This window comes from Dendrobates tinctorius, unplaced genomic scaffold (assembly GCF_039654945.1).
Source record: "Dendrobates tinctorius isolate UK_male_01 unplaced genomic scaffold, ASM3965494v1 ptg000161l, whole genome shotgun sequence".
In the NCBI taxonomy this organism is placed as follows: Eukaryota; Metazoa; Chordata; class Amphibia; order Anura; family Dendrobatidae; genus Dendrobates; species Dendrobates tinctorius.
In genome coordinates this window covers 2,283,080-2,298,437 of record NW_027361828.1, presented here as the reverse complement: position 1 = coordinate 2,298,437, position 15,358 = coordinate 2,283,080, and the positions used below count along the sequence as shown (strand labels likewise).

Below are 15,358 nucleotides of genomic sequence, written 5' to 3'. Positions count from 1 at the left end.
TTGGAGGTCAGGGGAAATAATAGAGACAGAGTGGAGACAGAGGCCAAATCAGAGAATGTTTAAATCTGAAGTAGTTACAATTTGGAGGCAGCAGCAGTTTGCCCTCCACACAGCAGGGGATCAGCTGACGTTACCGAACCCCACTTTCACATGAACGAGTGTTTTTTTCTTTGTGGACAGCACTTCCGAGCACCAACTGGCGTTGTTGGAGCCCAGGGACAATCATGGTGCAGGCCGAGGCCTACTAGGAGCCAGGTGTATATCGGAGGTATTTTGACTTTGGAGGGAGCAGGACACTTTGCCCTCCACACAGCAGGGGATCAGCTGACGTTACCGAACCCCACTTTCACATGAACGAGTGTTTTTTTCTGTGTGGACAGCACTTCCGAGCAACAACTGACAATGTTGGAGCCCAGGGATAGTCATTTTGTAGGCTGAGGCCTACTTGAAGGCAGTTTAAGATAAGACGTTGTTAGAATTTGGAGGCAGCAGGAGAGTTTGCCGTACACACAGCAGGGGATCAGCAGACGTTACCGAACCCCACTTTCACATGAACAAGTGTTTTTTTTCTGTGTGGACAGGACTTCCAAGCACCAACTGGCGTTGTTGGAGCCCAGGGACAATCATGGTGTAGGTCGAGGCCTTCTTGGTGGCAGTTTTAGATTGTTTGTAGGCTACAACAGACTGTCAACTTGCTCCAATTAGGCATCTGTCTCCACTCTGTTTCCAGGATTTCACGTGACCACCAACACCGCCAGTTTATGCGTACAGCAGCCGTCTGCCGAATCCACATGTGTTCCTGTGTTACTGAGGTTCTGTAATGTCAGCAGATCCCCTGATGTGTGTCTGCCACTGTCTCCTGCTCTGTCCACATTCCCACCGCTTGTAGTGGGAAGGTGGACAGCGCAGGAGACAGTGCCGGACACACATTGGGGGATCTGCTCACGTAACAGAACACCAGGAACACAGGAACAAGTGTGGAATGCGTGGACGGCAACTGTGAGCAGGAACTGGCGATGTTGGAGGTCAGGGGAAATACTAGAGACAGAGTGGAGACAGAGGCCATATCAGAGAATGTTTAAATCAGAAGTAGTTACAATTTGGAGGCAGCAGCAGTTTGCCCTCCACACAGCAAGGGATCAGCTGACGTTACTGACCCCCACTTTCACATGAACGAGTGTTTTTTTCTGTGCGGACAGCACTTCTGAGCACCAACTGGCGGTGTCGGAGCCCAGGGAAAATCAGGTAGTAGGCCGAGGCCTACTTGGAGCCAGGTGTAAATCTGAGGTACTTTGAGTTTGGAGGGAGCAGGACACTTTGCCATACACACAGCAGGGGATCAGCTGCCGTTACCAAACCCCACTTACACATGAGCGAGTGTTTTGTCTGTGTGGACAGCACTTCTGAGCACCAACTGGCAGTGTCGGAGCCCAGGGAAAATCAGGTAGTAGGCTGAGGCCTACTTGGTGGCAGTTTTCGATTGTTTCTACACTACTACTAACTGTCAACGTACTCCAATTAGGCCTCTGGCTTCACTCTGTTTCGAGTTTTTCCTCTGGCTTCCAACCACGCCAGTTGCTGCTCTGAAATGCCGTCTGCACAACCAACACTTGTTCCTGTGTTACTGGCGTTCTGTAACACCAGCTTCTCCCTAGAGGTGAGTCAGGCAATGTCTCCTGCTCTGTCCATTTTTCCTCTACAACTAGTGGGAATGTAGACAAAGCAGGAGACATTGCCGGACTCACCTCTGGAAATGAGCAGATGTTACAGGACCCAGGTAACACAGGAACAAGTGTTGATTGTGCAGACGGCACTTGAGAGCAGAAACAGGCGGTGTTGTAGGCCGGAGGAAATACTCAAAACAGAGTGGAGACAGAGGGCAAATCAGAGAACATATTAAATCAGAGGTAGTCAGAAGTTGTAGGCAGCAGGAGAGTTTGCCGTACACACAGCAGAGGATCAGCTGACGTTACCAAACCCCACTTACACATGAGCGAGTGTTTTGTCTGTGTGGACAGCACTTCTGAGCAACAACGGGCGTTGCTGTAGCCCAGGAAATAAAGTTCAGGTCATAGAAACATGAACACAACAGAAGACCTGGATCTTGTTGCCAGCCAATTATTTATTCTGGAAGAGGACTGGCAAATTCAGGTGAGATCCAGGCCTTGTTCATTTTCACAAAAGTAAGCTGGTCAACATTATCGGCGGATAGTCGCGTGCGACGGTCTGTTACCACACCACCTGCAGCACTAAAGACACGTTCTGATAATACACTGGCAGCAGGGCAGGCCAGCACCTCCAATGCATACTGGCTAAGCTCTGGCCATGTATCCAGCTTAGAGACCCAATACTTGAATGGGGAAGAGCCGTCTGGGAGCACACTAACAGGGCAAGACAAGTAGTCTGTCAGCATCTGACGGAAACGTTGCCTCCTGCTGACTGGAGCCGTCTGTGATGGTGTAGCCGTTTGTGGCGGTCCCACAAAACTTTTCCACATTTGGGCCATACTGGCCTTGCCTTGTCCTGCGGCACTGCCTCTGCTACCTCTTTGTGCAGAGCTTCCTCCACTGCCTCTACCCACATGGTTGCTTTGAAAAGCACTACCAGCAACACTTGCGAGGGGAATGGAGAACATGATGGCCTGCACAAGTGTTTCTTGGTACTCCCGCATTTTACGCTCCCGGATCAACTGTGGTATGAGGCTTTGTAAGTTGTCCAGGTAGCGAGGATCTAAGAGGGTGTACACCCAATAATCAGCCGTGTGGAGAATGTTGGCGATGCGGCGGTCATTTAACAAGCACTGCAGCATGAAATCAACCATGTGCTGCAGACTGCCAACTGGACCGGAAACGCTGTCCCCAGCTTGAGGCAGCATCTCAGCCTGCTCAGCGTCACCCCACCCTCGCTGTACACACTGACTACTAGAGCCTTGTGTACCTCCCTCCTCTGGAGAGATGTGTTCCTCCTCCTCCATTGACTCCTCGTCATCCTCCTCACTAAGTGTCCCATGCCTGGGCCTTTGTGTGGAAGCACATTGCGCAGACTTGCCAGAAGCAGATGGCATTTCTGACTCCTCATCCTCGACCTCTTCAAAAACCTCCTCACTTAGTGCTTGTAAGGTTTTTTGAAGCATAAGATAAGGGGGACAGTCATGCTGACTAGTGCATCATCTGCACTGGCCATCCGCGTGGAGTCATCGAAGGCATGCAAAACATGGCAGATGTCCCTCATAGTGGCCCACTCAGTGGTGGTGAAGAGTGTCCGGCGCACAGTGCGACTTGTTTGCGCCTGATGCAGCTGGTACTCCATTACTGCTGCCTGCTGCTCACACAACCGCTCCAACATATGTAACGTTGAATTCCACCTGGTGGGGAGGTCACATATGATGCGATGTTCTGGCAGGCGGAATCGGCGTTGCAGAGATGCAATGCGCGATCTTGCCATGCTGGAACGCCGCAAGTGAGCACACTCTAGGCAAACCTTGTGCAGCAGTGCATCAAGATCCGGATAGTCCCTCAGAAAGCTCTGCACGACCAAATTGAGCACGTGTGCCAGACATGGTATGTGAGTGAGGTTGCCTAGGCCCAGGGCTGCCACTAGATTTCGGCCATTGTCACTCACTACCAAACCTGGCTGGAGATTCGCTGGCACAAACCACACATCGCTCTCCTGCTTGATGGCATTCCAGAGCTCCTGTGCTGTGTGGCTCCGATTCCCCAAAGAAATTAATTTAAGGACGGCCTGTTGACGTTTGGCCACACCTGTGCTCATATCTGGCCTAACAGGCTCATGCAGTGCTGATTCCGAGGAACTAGAGTAGGAGGAGGACTCAATATGTACAGACTGCATTCCTGCAATCCTTGGAGTTGGCAGAATACGTACAGAGCCACTCTCCAGATCTGTACCCGGTTCCACAACATTGACCCAATGGGAAGTGAGGGAAAGGTATCGTCCCTGTCCATGGCTACTGGTCCACGCATCGGTGGTCAGGTGGACCTTGCTACTGATGGCGTTTAGTAGCGCATTTTAAATTTTTCCCTCCACATGCTTTTGCAGGGCAGGGACGGCTTGCCTGCTGAAATAAAAGCGGCTGGGCACATTGTATTGTGGAACTGCCAATGACATCAAGTTCTGGAAGGTGTCAGTCTCCACCAGCCTGAATGACAGCATCTCAAGGGCCAGTAGTTTGGCAATGCCGGCATTCAGAGCCAGTGCTCGGGGATGGTTTGCCGAGTATGGCCGCTTTTTCTCCCATGCCTGTGCTACCGATTGCTGGTGAGTGGCCTGGGAGTGTGCTGATGACTGAGAACGTTGTTCAGTGGGTGGAATTTCACTGGGTCTCTGGACAACAGTGGCAGAGGTTCTTCCATGGCGTTCCAGTGAGGAAGCCGAACCAGCTGTGTGTGAGCTGGAGGAAGAGGCCCCAACACGAGCTGAAGAGGTGGTAGGTGCTGCTGAAGGTTGGCCTACATCTTCAGTGTGTCTGTGTAACTCCACCTCGTGCTTGGTACGCACATGTTTCCACATATTTGTGGTATTGAGGTTGCTCACATTTTTCCCTCGTTTAACTTTCTGATGACACAGCTTGCATTTGACAAAGCAAATGTCATCTGCAACTGTGTCAAAAAAAGACCACGCACTGCAAGTCCTGGGAGCGCCTATTTTGTGTTTTTGAAGAGGATTGCTCCTCACGGGTGCCAAAGTGGAGGCTACAGGTAACCAAGTCTGCCCCCGCCCTCTCCCTCCTCTTTTGGCCGTTCGGGGAATCTCTTCCTCAGAGCTGCTCCCACCACCTTCCTGTGGCTGACGCCATGATGGGTCAAGGACCTCATCATCGCCACTCCCCTCTTCAAGCACCGGCTGGTCCTGGGTTGTCTCGCCAGCACCGTACGCACCAGAAATTGGCAACTGAGTCTCATCATCATCAGATGAGCACTGAGGTGTGCTGACAATAGGCAAAGGCCCACCCGTCTCTTCAGATTCAGAGGGACAAAGCAGTTGCGCATCACTGCATACTCCCTCTTCTTCACGCTCTAGAATGCTGCTTGGCTGGCCACCTCTTTCCAAGCCAACAGATTCTGAGAACAGAAGTAAAGATTGAGATGGCTCCTGTCCAGGGCTCTCAGACTGCCTGGGCAATTTGGCAGGTGGTGAAGAGACAGATGGTTGCTCTTCAGTGCTCTGGCCCTGGGAGGATGCAGAAGTCATTGAAGTGGATGCGTTAGCTGCCATCCATCCGACAACGGCTTCAATTTGTTCGTCACGTTGCAGTGGGGTACGGCGAGGTCCTACAAAGCTGCGCATGAAGGACTGTTGCCTGGTAAAAGTGGGGGATGCCGGGTCACTCGTGGCCGGAGCAGACACGGAATCCCCACGTCCTCTCCCTGCTGAATCCCCCGTCCTCTCCCTGCTGAAACTCCACGACCACGTGCCTTACTCCCTGCCTTCTTCATCTTGGTAGACTGATAAAGATAGGCAGAAAAGTAAAAAAGGGGGCTTAGTGTTCTTATTCCTGAACACCTGCTAACCAGTATAAGAAACACTAATTTGGCTAAGAGTGTGTGTACTACACTTTAATATGATCTAATGTGGCCTACACAACTCTAAAGTGGAGTGTTTGGTGAACTTTATTTCCTTTTTTTGGGGGGGGGAAATAAAAGGATGTGACCAAAGTTTGAAAGCTATAGTATCACAAACTTTTTGGAGCGATTACAATGCAGGAAGCTAACCTACAATGCAATTGATGAGGCTCCAAAAAATAGGGTGATACTAGTCTGGCTGGCCCTGAAGGGCACAAGCCAGCAAAAAGGCTCCTCTATCTAATCCTATATAGTGTTTGCAACCAACTAATGACAATGGATGCGGATGGAAGCACACTAATATAGGAGCAAAAATCTGGCTAAATTAGCTGCAAAAAAAGGACTATATATGAGGCAGTGACGCACGCTGAGCGGACTACAACCAGCGGTGGCTGTAGAACACACTGCAACGTGTGCTGCACTCACACACAGAGAGACCTATCAGACAAAAACAGTGCAGAGAAATGGGCTATAGCACTGAAAGGCTGCTTAAAGGCTCCGCTGTCCACTCCTTTAGTGTTTGCAACCAACGTGTATGGATACGTATGGAAGCACACTATACAGGAGAAAAAAAAGCAGCAATAAAAGAAAAATGTGTATGAGGCAGAGACACACGCTGGGCGGCCTACAAGCAGACGTGCCTGCAGGACACACTACACAGCGTGGGTCTGCACTCACACAGCCCTTGCAGACAGCTATTAAAACAGCGCTGCTGGGCTTAAAAAAATGCTACAGTGGTGGATTATGTAGCCTGGGTAGAAAAATAGATATGTTTGATGATCGCTATTTCTAACTGTCCCTCACAGTCTTCAACAGCAGCCTGTCCCTAACTGAATTCACAGCAGAGTGACCAGAAATGGCAGCTGCTGCGGTTTTTATAGTGCATCATGACATCATTTCAGCAGCCAATCACAGCCATGCCAGTAGTTAACATGCCTACATGCCTAACAGGATGTGCCCACACTTCTGAGGATCCCCATTGGCTGAATCAAATCGAGCGGGCTTCTAGCATTATGGGAACTTCCGATTCCGGTATTCGATATGAAAAAAGTATCGGAACTAAGTATCGGAATTCCGATACAGCGAATATCGGCCGATACCCGATACTTGCGGTATCGGAATGCTCAACACTACTAATAACCCATGGGTGTGATTGCTTGACGATTTGTCATGGATCCAAATGCAATTGTGCTTGATGTTTAAGGCTTCTAAACAATCATCAAAAAAGGATGAGACCAAACAAAAAATGTAGCACCTGAAGTTAACGACATCTACGCAACTAAAGCCATGGGTTTAGTAGTCTTGGGGCTTGTGCATCTGTACCCACCATATGGTAATCATTTTACAAAAAAATGATAAATGAGAATAAAAACATGTTTTTGAGAGGCTTGCTATGTGCAACCTCATCACATTCACAACCTCATACACATGGCTGTAAAATTGCTTCTATACACTAGAATGAGACTTCTATTGTTTTGGTGGTAAGATTTTTAGATTTTTTTTAATCCATCATATCACAAATATATGGTTGTATTCTTGCCTAAAAGCAATGCTTTTAAGGAAAGTAACTTCATACAAACGGCATTTGACAGCAGCACGGAGGCCTGAAGGATTATACATATCCGGGCTAATTTATGAGAACATAAAAGAAAAAGTGAAAGTGTTTACAGACAAAAAATGAAATCAAGCTGGTTACAAAGCAACAGCAGTGACCTGATTAGATGCTTTCGACAACACCTTCACTTTGTATCTAATCTTTAATGTGCAAAATGCTTCTACTAAATTGGCACCTTTCCGGTATGTCAAGAAAATGCACTCATATCACATGCAATTGGCCGACCTTATGTATTGCTTGGACGATGTTTTTCTTCTATGCTCACAGACTACTGTTATTTAATTTTCCTGCCTTCCTGTTTTATGAAGCATAATACAGATTTCTTCAAAAATTCCCAAAAACTGAGATTGCGGCTAAATCTTTGCACCCAATTTTGTAGCAGTATTAGAGTAGTACAAGCTCCATGTAGACTGGTAATGAAAGCTCCAGGCTCGACAAGCAATCAGCTCAGTGGTGACCTTCAGAGGGCGACTGAGACGCAAATAGGATGAATAAACTAGCAGCAGCTGATGATGTAATACCCTTGATCTGTATCTATCTACATGCAGAAAGTACATGAAGGTGATACTTTTGGATGGCCATTTTTATCTTCTTTCTCTACAAACAATTACATATGGTATATTGTGTTTTTTTGTGTGCAGTGCTTTATAAAGTACAAGAATAATACCTTTGTCCATTCACTGTCTATGGCACTGATGGAATAGAAGGTTAATAAAGTTAATAAAAGTAGATGGTTAATGAAGTTAAAAAATGCTTTTAGCTGAAATAAACCCTTAACATAATAGCCAACAAAAAGTAATTAAGTAACATTAGAAAAAAATATAATAACACCATTAATTTTAGCAAAGATAATAACCAATTTAATGATGTTTTTAGCTAATTTGTAATGTTACGAAATTAGTTTTTCTTGACTACTATGTTAAAATAAAGGTATTTTAGTTAAAAGCATTTATTATCCATCTGCTCTACTGTTTCCATCGGTGCCATAGACTTTGAATGGAGCAGGGTGCATGCTCATCTAGCACTCAGACACCTACTCAGGGATGTTCACCTTTTCGAGTGAGTTGAGGCATCCCAAGACATAGACCCCCTTAAATCTAAAATTAAGCACCTATTCAATGGATAGGGGATACATTTTTGGGTTGAAACACCCATTTAACTTTAAGATTTATGGCCAAATTCTCAAAATGATGGAGCACCCAAAGGCTTTCCGGTTCTTCATAGAATCCCTACTGTTAGCATCCTATTGTGTTAAACTCCTTTTACAGTTGTTCATGGCTGTAGCATAAATATTATATGTGTGTACTATGTATGACATACATCTAGTCCTGTGGGAAGAATTCAGGGTCCGTAAAATATATTTATTTTTATAAGAAAATTTTGTGATTTTGGTTATTACAAAGTAACGATCGCTTATGTTAAAGCCCCTTTAGTGTGAAAAGCTCTTTCACAATTATCAGCCTATTTAATTAAGCCAGAAAACTCTCAATAAATCAGTAAAATGCACAATTGTTCGGCGCAATGATTTTTAAGCAGACTAAAAATCATAGTTATCATCGTTCCTCACACAACCGCCTCCAAGATTTCTCCTGAATATCCCCTATCCTCTGGAATGCCATGCCTCGACACGTCCGATTATCCACCACCCTTGGATCCTTCAAACGGAACCTGAAAACCCATCTTTTCAGGAAAGCTTACAGCCTGCAATAACCATTCTGCCGCCTCACCACAGCCTGAGCAGCCGCCTCATCACCACCAGAGCTGCTGCACCCCGACCTTCTGTCTTTTCCCCGCTATTCCGTAGAATGTAAGTCTGCAAGGACAGAGTCCTCTCCCCTCTGTACCAGTTTGTCATTATAAATTTGTTGTGGAAACTTGTTTACTGTTAACGATATCTATAACTTTGTATGTAACCCCTTCTCATGTACAGCACCAGGGAATTAATGGTGCTATATAAATAAATAATAATAATAATAGTTATCACCAGCACACTGATCTGTGTAAACAGAGGATGTGCTGCCAACAAAATGGTATTCGGTGCACACAGAGAGATTGTATTAACTACCATTTTTTGCTCATAGAATTTCTGTAATTCTTTCTAAACAAATCAGGAAAAGACCATGGATCAGCTTGTATGTAATGCTTTGAGAAGGACATGAAAATAAGATCTGTATCTGATAATAGAATGAGGTGTATCATATTTCTGGAATAACAATGGTCAAGTCCTTAATCACCAGTTTAATAAGCCTGACAACATAGTACAAGGGAAAGCAATTTAAGGAAATTGTTCTCTAATTTGCTTTCTCTCATTTTGGTTTGTGCTGTGAATAACGGTTGGTGTCCCATCCAGGAACATTAATATTACAAATGATCCTGTTGAAATTATTATTAATAAGGATTGATATTTGATACATGAATGCATTTCATAATTGATTAATTATTTCATTGTCTGACTTTTTTTGGTTTTTCAGAACTTTAAATGGTGGAAAGAAAATTGGCAATATTGAAGTGAGTCTGGTGAATATGGGGGAGATTCAGAATGGGGAGGCAGATCACATCACAACAGATGCACAAGGACAAAAGGTAGACAATTGCTATTCCCTGCCATAAATGACTAAAGAAAGTATCTTGGATTAAATAATTCAGCATTAATATACTGGATTTGTCCTGAGCCATGATTTACTTTGCATTCCCTACATTCCTTGTGTAAAGTCTATGTCAGGGTCTACACTGCAAGGGTGTATTGTACACCGTAATGGCGGATTATATGAGCTGAGTTAGCGTGGAGTTAGCGGGCACCATGGCCCTAAATACAACTTCTACAGACCATTCCTGGTACCGCAGCTCTTACCTTGGAGTTAGGCTAGTTTCACACTAGCGTTTATTCGACGCAGTGCACGGCGCCGCTAAGCCCCGCCCCCTGCCAGCCCCATCCGGTCATCGCTGCCTACTATCACACATGGACGCTTGCGATCTGCGCACCCTATCTTTAGCATAGGGTGCGCAGATCGTGCGCTGGTCGTGCGCTAGTAGGATTTTGGCGTGCGCTGCGCACTTTTGAAGGTGCGCCGTGTGCGCCGAAATGCAACATGCTGCGTATACAGGAGATGAGCTACTGTGCTTGATCAAACAATAATTGAGACATGGTGCAGGCTCACCAAGCTCATCTGAGGGGCTCCCAAAAGTTAGATACCCTCTAATTAAAAATTGTTTTTTGATTCTATGGAGAGGCCTTCAGTTCTATGTTTTCAGACCTCAGACAACTAGTTAATCTTTCTATTTTTTCCTTTTTTGATAAAGATTTTTTGGAGGTAAATACTCCTATCACCATTCGATATTCCACAACAACGATCATATTATAAGTGTCACGTCTCCGTCAGATTTGGGGCCTGCTGTTCCGGTCGCAGCCACTAGGAGGCGCCGGGCCGCCACTTTGCCGTCAGACTCGGGGACGGCTGTTCCTGCCTCGGCCACTGGGAGGCGCCGTGGTTCTATTACGTCGCCGTCAGACTCAGGGCCTATGGTCCCAGCTTTAGCCACTAGGAGGCGCCGGTCTGTCACGTCACCGTTGGATTCGAGGCCTGCTGTTCCGGTCACGGCCACTAGGAGGCGCCAGACCGCCACTTCACTGTCAGACTCGGGGACGGCTGTTCCTGCCTCGGCCACTGGGAGGCGCCGTGGTCCGCCCGTGAGTTATGGTGGTGACAGAGAAGTGGCTCCTGCGCAGGTATCTGGTGGGCGCAGTCTCCGCCCCTCTGTCAGTCATCAGGGGGTTACTGCAACTCCATCTGGCCTGGTCCTGGGGGCGGCCCTAATGACATCACCAGTCCAGGAACCTGTGAGGGATGACCTGATCCCTCAAATACCTTGGGACTGGTCTTGCAAGCCGCCGGATATATTCTTGGTTCCCCTGTGTGTTACTTAGTGATTGATTTCTGTTTGACTCTGACCCTAGCTTGGATTTCTGACCCCTCTATTGCCTGACGATTCTGTACTTCTGCTACTCTCCTGGTTTGTGACCTTGGCCTGGATATTCTGACTCTGCTACTTCCTAACGATTCTGTACCTCTGCCGCCCTCCTGGTTTTTGACTCTGACCTTGGCCTGAAATTGACTCTGCTATTGCCTGCCGTTTTTGTACTTCACTCTGACGACCGTCCTGCTCTGGCCGCTGCTCCTATTCAGACAGTACCTCCTGGGCTCTGTTGTAAATCCAGATCCCTGTATAGGGGTAAAGGGTATCAGTGTTTCTCGGGGTGTTGCCTGGCTGCAGCCCAGAACCGCAGACGGACGTTACAATAAGTTCCTTTATATACCGTAATACTAACTTTCAGACTTTACATTGTGAAGACAAAAGGTACAATCCATCATCTAAACAACATAATTTTACTAAACTTATATAGAATATGAAAACTACAGTTTTTCAATAAATGATCAGTATTTAATGCAGGCGTAAGACTTTGTGCAACCTGCATCTATACACTTAGCCTTCAACGTATGTGGGAAGCTTTTTCCTACTTATATTATAACATGCCCATAGACCTCCATTCATTAAACAGAAACCAAAAGTGTGATCTATCGACCTCCGTTTGGCCGGTATGTGACAAAATGTATTTTACTGTATAGAAAAACACAGAAGACTGCATTCCTATACAGTGGTTCACTTCAAACATTTGCCATGTTTCCTTACAATGCGTCCTCATGGTGGACGGATGCTTCGGCATCCATCTTGACTGTTTCCACTGTCATCACCTATCTCCTTGTGGTGTGTGTACTGTCTTATATCTAAACTGCACAGAATTTTATTCTTTAAGCTTATGTTAAATTTGCAGCTGCCCATAAATTTTTAGAATTATAAAATAAACTGTAATAAAGGATGCCAGAATAACCCACTTCACATATTATGGAGCACTTTTGCTTGATGCTGCGTGTCTACACTGATGTCCCTAAAAAACATGAGCGTCTCTGTATGCGGCAGCTGGAGTACAAGCCGGCTGAGACTGCCTAGTCTATAATTCTGTTTTGGAAAAAATGAAAACATAAATCTACAATTAAAATGCTAACAGTGTACAATTTGCCAAAACCCCGAAGTTTACACATAATGCAAGCTACAAAAAATGATGTATATAATCAGTATGAAGAATAACATGGCGAAACGTTTATTGCAGACTGTAATTTACAATACAGCCATTTAAGACCCAACATTTTACAGCATTTGCCTTGTTTAATGGAGAAACTGTCTATGGAGGAAAATTGGGTAAATATACCTACCTAAGGTCATTCCAGGGCCATCTTTTCCAATAGGATTCCAATAGGTAACTGCCTTTAGGGTGTCTTCCCCTCTTGTAGTAAATGCAATTTTCAGGTTTTGTTATTATGATTCCAAGTATTTTACCCAATGTAAATGCACAAAACAAAGAGTGATGTCTATTACATATTGTAACAATTTTAGTTGAAGTGTATAAATATATTTCGGTCATGGTTCCTTCACACCTATTTTGGTAATTTTGTCTGTGACCAGAACTGCAGGATTGTTAAAAGCAACCTGTCAGTAAGAAGTTTCATAAACAACAGGTAGTGCAGGAGAGAGCAGGGTGAAACATCTCCAACAGTTCCTATCTTGATAATCTCCAGTACTTCTTTGAGATTTAGTTTGCGTTTTGTTCATATGCAGATTAGGATTACGAAATTCGGTAGTGAGCATAACAGTGCACTTGCAGTCCTCAGCAAATCTTCACCTTTTCCTTCACAGCCCAGCCCTCTGCTTTTTGATTGACCGTGAAGACAGGACTCTGCTGCCTGACATTCCCTATGTTGCTAACTATCACTCAAGAAGCAGGAGTGGTGCTAGCAGGGAGAAGTGAAGAGAAGCCATGAAGTGGACTGATATGCCCACTACTGCACTTGCAGTTCTTGGCTCCTCTTCTGCCAACTGAAAACCGCCCTCCACTTCTTGACTGACAGCAAACAACAGAGGTGGTGTCCTGCAGCAAAGTCTGTGTCTCTATTGTTAATCAGGAAGCAGAGGGCAGAGCTAAGAAAGAAGAACCGAAGAGAAGCCATTGACTGCAAGTGCACTGACACGCCCACCATTGCACTTAGGAATCTAAGCCTACTACCTGCAGTAACCACCGATCAACCAAGCCACTGCACGACCAGCTCTACCCTCACCTACTGTATCCTCACTCATCCCTTGTAGACTGTGAGCCCTTGTGGGTAGCGTCCTCTGTACTCCTGTATCAGCTGGTGGCTTGTATTGTACATTATAATTATACTTCATTTTTTTTTATGTATACCCGTATTCACGTGTAAAGCGCCATGGAATAAATGGCGCTATAATAATAAATAATATTAATAAATAAGAGCGGAATACTGGGGAAACAAAGCATTGAATAGCAATGAAATAAGTATGATTAGAAATGTTTCACTCTACCCTATTTTCTGCCACCTCTGGTTTCCAGTGAAATTCTTAGGCTATATGCACACGTATGCAGAAAATTTCTGCATGAAAACCGGAGTCCTTTCCAGAAAACGTGTGTTTTTTCTGCGAGTTTTCCACGCGTTTTTAATGCGTTTTTTTCCGGATCGGTCCCAGCCTCATAGAAAATAGTTAGAAATGCGGAATTTTCCACAAAATTAATGAGCATGCTGCGTTTTTTTCCGCGATGCGTTTTTTTCACGGAAAAAAATGCATCAATATGCACAAAAAGTGCGGAATTCATTAAAATGAATGGGATGCTTCTTTTAAGCGTTTTTTAACCATTTTATTTGGTAAAACCACAAAAAAAACTCGAAAAAAGCGCATACGTGTGCACATACCCTTACTATCAAGTTCCTTTTAAACAGTCAAAGCATCACGTGGCTTTTGTGTGTCCAAAACATTGGGCCAGGAAATTTTATCTTATATATGCATTCATTGATGAAAAGTGTCCAACTGTGTGAATTAGGACAGTGCATACCTTTCTGTAGACTTAGTTGCTACTAAAGCACTTGTCTGAGTCTTTTTTTAAAATTCAGTTAGTGCTCTATTGCCATACTTTGAGGTTAAAAGGACTATCTGCATGAAATGACTGTCCAAACCAAGCACAGGCTCTCAGTGTATCATGACATGGCCATTATTCTGATCAGAGTGGTATCTGTTTTCTTGGAAGTGGAGAGAAGAAAGAAAATAAGAAGTTTCTCCACCTTCTTCTTTATGTCAGTCCATGAAGCGAATGTCAATCGAATGCGGTCCGATGTTTATCACGGATCCATAATCTTGCATTTCCAATTTCGATCAGACACTCGGAATATAATCGGACATGTGCACAGGTCCATAGTGTATCATGCGTATGAGTGCTATCCATGAAAACTAATATACAGTGCCTTGCGAAAGTTTTCAGCCCCCTGGAACTTTTCAACCTTTTCCCACATATCATGCTTCAAACATAAAGATACCAAATGTAAATTTTTGGTGAAAAATCAACAACAAGTGGGACACAATTGTGAAGTTGAACGAAATTTATTGGTTATTTTAAATTTTTGTGGAAATTCAAAAACTGAAAAGTGGGGCGTGCAATATTATTCGGCCCCTTTAACTTACTACTTTGTTGCGCCACCTTTTGTTGCGATTACAGCTGCAAGTCACTTGGGGTATGTCTCTATCAGTTTTGTACATCAAGAGACTGAAATTCTTGCCCATTCTTCCTTGGCAAACAGCACGAGCTCAGTGAGGTTTGATGAAGATCGTTTGTGAACAGCAGTTTTCAGGTCTTTCCACAGATTCTCGATTGGATTCAGGTCTGGACTTTGACTTGGCCATTCTAACATCTGGCTATGTTTGTTTGTGAACCATTCCATTGTAGATTTTGCTTTATGATTGTGATCATTGTCTTGTTGGAAGACAAATCTCCGTCCAAGTCTCAGGTCTTTTGCAGACTCAAACAGGTTTTCTTCAAGAATGGTCCTGTATTTGGCTTTATCCAGCTTCCCATCAATTTTAACCATCATCCGGGTCTCTGGCTGAAGAAAAGCAGCCCCAAACCATGATGCTGCCACCACCATGTTTAACAGTGGGGATGATGTGTTCAGGGTGATGACCTGTGTTGTCTTTATGCCAAAAAGTTCGATTTTGGTTTCATCTGACCAGAGCACCTTCTTCCACATGTTCGGTGTGCCTCCCTGGT

General features: G+C 45.0%; 1 protein-coding gene across 4 annotated transcripts in view; it reads left to right on the top strand.

Moving 5' to 3' along the window:
- Nucleotides 1-15,358, top strand: part of INPP4B (inositol polyphosphate-4-phosphatase type II B) — a 1,297,521-nt gene that overhangs the window by 925,322 nt on the left and 356,841 nt on the right. For all 4 annotated transcript variants that reach the window (XM_073549778.1, XM_073549777.1, XM_073549779.1 and 1 more), the window contains one exon: nucleotides 9,666-9,777. In XM_073549778.1, coding sequence (XP_073405879.1) covers nucleotides 9,666-9,777 — 112 coding nt within the window. The remainder of the gene's footprint in view (nucleotides 1-9,665; nucleotides 9,778-15,358) is intronic.